This window comes from Rhinopithecus bieti, unplaced genomic scaffold, assembly GCF_001698545.2.
Source record: "Rhinopithecus bieti isolate Rb0 unplaced genomic scaffold, ASM169854v2 scaffold_60420, whole genome shotgun sequence".
Lineage (NCBI taxonomy): Eukaryota > Metazoa > Chordata > Mammalia > Primates > Cercopithecidae > Rhinopithecus > Rhinopithecus bieti.
The window spans coordinates 45,080-51,801 of NW_016822950.1; the positions used below are offsets into that span (position 1 = coordinate 45,080).

Here is a 6,722-nt window from a genome sequence, read left to right on the forward strand (position 1 = left end):
GACTCGTCATAAAAAAAAAAAAAAAAAAAAAAAAAAAAAGCCGGGCATGGTGGCATGTGCCTGTAATCCCAGCTACTCTGGTGGCTGAGGTGGGAGAATTGTTTGAACCTGGGAGGCGGAGGTTGCAGTGAGAGATCACGCCACTGCACTCAGCCTGGGCAACAAAGCCAATATTTCTGGTTTTGGAACCTTTTACTAAAGGTAACCTCCTATGTGAAATTAAGAAGCGTTGGCTGGGCGTGGTGGCTCACACCTGTAATCCCAGCACTTTGGGAGGCCGAGGCGGGCGGATCACGAGTTCAAGAGATCAAGACCATCCTTGCCAACATGGTGAAACCCCGTCTCTACTAAAAATGCAAAACTTAGCAGGGCGTGGTGGTGCTCGCCTGTAGTCCCAGCTACTCAGGAGGCTGAGGCAGGAGAATCGCTTGAACCTGGGAGGCGGAGGTTGTAGTGAGCCAAGATCACACCACTATACTCCAGCCTGGCGACAGAGCGAGACTCCGTCTCAAAAAATAAAAAAGAAGCCTTAACTGAGGGGATGATTTAAACATGAGGTGTCTCCAAAGAGATGGCAAGCAATTTATAAGATCTAGAACTCCTCCAAAGGTAACTCAGAGAAAAGAAAATTTCAAGACAGGAAATCAGAAGCTGTCCATGGAGGGAAAAATAATCAATACATGGCAAAAGTACCACAAGTATTAAACCACAAAGGAGTGACTTTCAAATCCAGGAATTGAACCCAGGCGCCATTGTGATAGGGCAAAGCCTTAGCAACTGACCTACAGCACAAGGTGACTACTGTTGTTTTACCACGAGTTTAGAGCATTTTCAAGCTTGCAAAAAGTTTTGACTGTTCAAGAGAATTTTCTAAGACTAGCTATGTTATTATTATGCATCCTTCTTTTAATTTAACCATTTTCTTTTCATGGTGTTCTCAATTCCAATAGTGACTCAATCTAAAAAGCCTGTTAAAGTCCAGATAGTAATTTTCCAGGTTTTTACCACATAAGCAAAAGGTATTTCCAGAAAGGGGTAGAGGAGGCATCTCCATGGCAGGCAGCTTTTTAAGTCAAAAGGGAAGTTTATGATTTTACTTGCCTCCTCCAGAGTTGCCCTTGGCTTTGTTTCATTGATGACTCATTTTTGATCTGGAAGCTAGCCAAAGCAGAAAGCCCCCCTTCAGTTTAAGGCCTGATGATCATCAAGGGTTGGGATTATGTCCCAGGGGCCCTTTGGCCCTCCAGGGCAGCCCCATTTCCAGTGGCCGAGCTTGTGGCAGAGGGGGCAAGCCATGCAGGGGTTTTTCGTCATTCATCCCATAGGACCAGTTTGCCTTCCAGTGGCGTGGGCTTCTGTACTGATGGCAGTTATCTGGAGGAGTATCGTTAGGGCAACCTGGAATGGAGGCTAGGGACTTGCAAAGCAGCCAACAGTTGAGCCTGCTTCTTGTCCCTGCGTTCTTCTTTCTCCTTAGCCCTGTCCTTATCCTGCTCTTGATTATAAAAGACTGAGGAGACTAATTTGAGGTTTTCTGCATAGAGGCCATGCTGTATTACAAAAGAAAATTCGACATTTTTTATTTTTTTTTTATTAATCTCAGGGTTACATTTGTGTCAACGTTTTGGGATGCAACCCAGAGGTTAGTCTGACAGAATAGAGGAAGTCTGTCCCACAGTGGGACTGGAAAACGATGAACTGCTGCGGGCTAATGTCTGCTGCGGACATGAAGCACACTCTCTCGCCGCAAACCGCACCCCCGCCGCCCCACCGGGAAGAGGACTCAACTCACATCTGCTGAGGGATTCCAGTGCACTTTTCTTTTCTTTCTTTCTTTCTTTTTTTTTTTCTTTGAGATGCAGTCTCGCTTTGTCACCCAGGCTGGAGTGCAGTGGTGGGATCTTGGCTCACTGCAACCTCCGCCTCCCAGGTTCAAGCAATTCTCCTGTCTTAGCCTCCCAAGTAGCTGGGATTACAGGCATGCACCACTACGTCCAGCTAATTTTTTGTATTTTTAGTAGAGACGGGGTTTCCTCATGTTGGCCAGGCTGGTCTCGAACTCCTGACCTCAGGTGATCCTCCCACCTCGGCCTCCCAAAATGCTGGGATTACAAGCATGAGCCACTGAGCCTGGCCTCGAGTGCACTTTCTAAAAGGGCATCCCACCTATTGGAAAGGACATCTCAGCCCTGGGGCCTTACGCTGGATGGTTAGCCCAGGTACGAGGAAAAAGGGTAAAGGAAGAACTCAGCCTGGTCCCATCCCAGGAGAGAGGACCAGAATGGGGAGACTCACTGCTCTGAGGCTGCTTGCAATCACCTAATTTGGGAACGTCCAGAGCAGGAGGTCTGGCTGTTTTCGCAGGACTATTTCGAGTAAGAAAGAGGGGCTCTGAGCTCCCCAAAACATATGTGCCAATTGCACCACAAAGGGATTGTAGACATTTTCACCAGAAGTGATAGGAGAGGGCCTTCTTCCCTTCTGGGCAAGGCAGCCAAACCTGTTCACACCCACTGGCCTTCAGGCCACACCAGGAAATGGCCCTGACCAGTTGCCATCAATTGCCAGAGGGATACTAGAATTTGTCCGCTGGAAGACTGAAAAGTAAAGCAAATTCTGAACTTTCATGGGATCGTGGGGCAGCAGTCTGATGTCTTTCCACCGGGACCTCCTGGTTCCCTGAGGAGCAGCCCTGGCCAGGGACTTTAAATTATCTCAGGGTTTTGACGCTGTCCAACGAGAGGCTGGAATTGGAGGAAAGGAAGAGAGTAGGGGAGAGGCCCATACGGGCCACCAAAATGTTGCACGTGCAACTGGCCAGTGGCGCAGGTGGTAAAGGAATTTGCCAAGACAGTCATAGGTAAAGAAAGGCAGATTTATTAGAGAAGTCATGAAAAATATGTTGCAAGGAGGCAAAGGGCAGCACTGCAGAGGAGGAGCTATCTGCAAAGAGGCAGGGGCTGGAGGGAGCTGGAGGGGGCTGCATGTGGAAACAAGTCATGCTGCTGGGGTCACATATGGAAGGAGGTCATTGTGCCCTAGGTCTCTCAGAGCAATTTTTCATTGTTCTTCCCCACCTGGGGCCCTTTTCTCATTGTTTCTTACTTATCTTATCAGGACTCCACAAACTCTTAATCCTCACCACTTGAATGGCCCTGGGGAAGAGAAGGCCATTGCATTGAAATGTAATAGTTATGAAATTGCTTTCAAAATTCAGCAAGAAATAATAATTTTGCCTGCCTCTTTTCAATTATCCCATACTAAACTTGCCAAGGCCAATCGTCATTTTATTCCTCACTGTTTATGCTTTCTGCCTGCAGTATGAGGGATTTGTAAGTACTTTTAGATGGTTTCCTTTAAATTGCCTGTATTTTTCTCTCAGCTAGATTAGAAACAACAACCTCTGTTTTTGAGCAACTTAGGTATCTCTTTTTATCTCAAGGTCTCAGCAACCCTTTAGGCCAGCGCCACCTCCTACTCCCTGCTCAAAAGAAATTATAATACATTCTTTTGTTCACAATAGCTACTAAACAATCATTTGTTGAGGGCGCACATGCACTGACCCCAGGAGCTTAACAATTTAGGAGAACAAGAGGAGAAGAATGCTACTTTGGCCATCATTTCTAGGTTTTATTCACATCATTTTCGCCTGCTAGTTTTTTTTTTTACCTTTCATGTAAATCTTTTGGGAAGGTTTGGGGTGTTTGTGGTTTGTAGATTTGAGTTCAACTTGTATTTGACTTGCTCTTGTGGTAACTAAAGGTTACAACGTAGCTTCAAGGTTGCCATGACAACTGGCAAAATAAAGAGCTGATTATCACGTTTGTTGCTTCCCTTTTATAGGTGAGGGCCTGGGACACACGGCAGCAGACTGGGATATGCAAAGAGAAGAGTAGCCTAATTGTCAAGTCTAGATCTAACAAAAACAGTGTCCCAAGATCATGGCATATTTCCCTGAAACTGGAAGAACTGATCAAGAAACACAGCTAGGTTGGTATAATGTGTGGGTAGAAATGGGGATAAGTGAAAATAATTTCTTTAATGTTGTGTTTGCCATTGTAGCATATAGAATTCTTGCTGTTTTTGTATTACTTGTTCCTTTTGATATTCCAATTTGTGTATGTACTATGAGTCCTATTTATATCTTTACAGGTTTGGGGTTCCTGACATGTAGCTGGTCTTTAGTAAAAGAGAGCTCTTTCTCTTTGATAATAGCTGTAAACTTACTACCATCTCATATAGTTAGTTATTTCATATTACTAACTCCTTTTCTTAGAAACATAATCCATTAGTCACTCTTTCCTTGTCATTTTATTATACCTGTTTTCTTAGTGTTGTACTTATTTAAAATTAGATACTTGTAAGGCTTAGGCAGGATGAAATTTTGTCTATTTATTCAAAATATACGTATGAAATCTTATTACCTACCAAGAATACTAGCAAACGTTGAAAATTAAAATGAACAGAATGGAGGTAAGATTCCCTTGTTCACTGGCCTGCTTCATATTTTTCTGTTATTCAGGCAATTTGTTTTTTGACTCTGTTCTGTCTTTAATCACTGCTTCTGCATTCACCCTGAATTTACTCAGCTTTAACCACCATCTTTTATAAACTTTCAGGTACCCTGGGTATTTTAACAGTGGCTTTTAGGACATCTTGATACTAGCCTGAATTCTGCTGCTATCTAATTATGTGCCATTAATCTCTTTGGAATTTTATCCAACTGTAAAACAGAAATGATTTACCTACTTTACAAGATAACTATGAAAGGCTATTTAAACCTGCATTTATTCATAAAATAATTTCATAAGTATTTATCAAATGCTTATGAGTACAGAAATTGTGTCCAGGGAGATATTCTGAGGCACCTCATTTTTTTTTTTACTTAAACAGAAGGGCAGAGGAATCTTGGCTTTGCCACTTAGTAGTTGTAACTTGAGTAATGCCTCGGGCTTTGGTTTCCTCCTGTGAAAAATGGGCATTGTGATGGTGCCTACCTCAAAGAATTATTGTAAACTTTAAATGCAATCACCTATTTAAAGTGATTAGGACAGTACCTGGCACATAGTAAGTGCCCAAGAAATGGTAGCTATTATTAATCTGTCTTATATCAGGAATGGGGACTCCACATCATCTTCATGTCTGGGATTTAAGTAATCTGATTCTGCCTAATATAATCAAGTTTGTCTTATTCTATTCCCAGAATGAACAAAGAATACATATTTATTATCTTACATGTCATAACTTGTCACAAACTATCTCAAGACTGTCCCATTATTTTAAGTTCACCACTGGGTAGCTGAGCAGGGTTAATGATTGAACCAATCCAGATAAGTATGTAAAAACATTTTGTAGGCCAGGTGCAGAGGCTTACACCTGTAATCCCAGCACTTTGGGAGGCCGAGGCGGGTGGATCACCTGAGGTCGGGAGTTCGAGACCAGCCTGACCAACATGGAGAAACCCCATCTCTACTAAAAATACAAAATTAGCTGGGAGTGGTGGCACATGCCTGTAATCCCAGCTACTCTGGAGTCTGAGTCAGGAGAATAGCTTGAACCCGGGAGGCGGAGGTTGTGATGAACCAAGATTGCGCCATTGCACTCCAACCTGGGCAAGAAGAGCAAAACTCTGTATCAAAAAAAAAAAAAATGGTTATCTATAAAGTGTTATGACTATTTTAATTAACAACTCCCATTTCACTAGGTTTATTTGCCTTCTCAGCCAGTTCTCTATATGGTTACTAAAATGTGTGGTTTTACAAAGTTATTAGCATGGAGTTAAGATTTTAGTACTTAGTGTGGCTCATTAAGTGATGGTTAAAATTTCTAAAAGAACAGTTCTTAAAATGATATGAGCCATGGCAGCATTCTTAGAATGTATGTAGCTTCTAATACTACCTGAAATGAAAACACTGATTTGCATAGATACTAAATTCTGAGATACTTGTTTTTTAAAAAGCCTCACTGCTTTAACTCAAATCTTTGTAAATTAGCTGAGGTCTTTTTTATATGAACAGCTATGAGGAGCCAGATTATATATAAAGTAAAAACACACACCGAGGCAGGCGCGGTGGCTCAAGCCTGTAATCCCAGCACTTTGGGAGGACGAGGCGGGTGGATCACCTTTGGTCCAGGAGTTCGAGACCAGCCTGGCCCACATGGTGAAACCCCATCTCTACTAAAATACAAAAATTAGCCAGGCGTGGGGGCGAGCACCTGTAATCCCAGCTACCTGGGAGGCTGAGGCAGGAGAATCGCTTGAACCTAGGAGGTGGAGGTTGCAGTGAGCCGAGATCACGGCCACTGCACTCCAGCCTGAGCAACAAGAGCGAAATTCCATCTCAAAAAAACAACAAAAACTGTACAATTATGGTTTAAAATAGAAAGAAAGAAACCACACTGAAAACAGTAATTCGTTTGCCAAATGAACTCAGTTAGGTTAGCACCTTAGCAAGACCCTTTGGGAACAAGTGGCCTCTAAGTACTTCGGTAGCAGTATCTTTTTTTTTTCTTTTCAGACTTTTTCTTTTCCAAAATTACAAAGGTGTAGTGTGTCTGCTGTTACAGGATGGAAAAATGCATCATAGGAGGTTGGAAGCTTGTTGGCCTCAGTCATAAAGGAATAAGAAAACTGAGAATTGGCCGGGCGCGGTGGCTCAAGCCTGTAATCCCAGCACTTTGGGAGGCCGAGACGGGCGGATCACGAGGTCAGGAGATCGAGA

General features: G+C 43.1%; 1 protein-coding gene across 2 annotated transcripts in view; it reads left to right on the forward strand.

Moving 5' to 3' along the window:
* Positions 1–3,559: 3,559 nt before the first annotated feature.
* PABIR3 (PABIR family member 3) overlaps positions 3,560–6,722 on the forward strand; it is a 25,978-nt gene continuing 22,815 nt past the window's right edge. Inside the window, exons 1-2 of one of the 2 annotated variants that reach the window (XM_017861156.1) lie at positions 3,560–3,627; positions 3,844–3,990. In XM_017861156.1, the coding sequence (XP_017716645.1) occupies positions 3,942–3,990 (49 nt within the window). In that variant the 5' untranslated portion in view covers positions 3,560–3,627; positions 3,844–3,941. The remainder of the gene's footprint in view (positions 3,628–3,843; positions 3,991–6,722) is intronic. The other variant, XM_017861157.1, reaches the window with a different exon arrangement.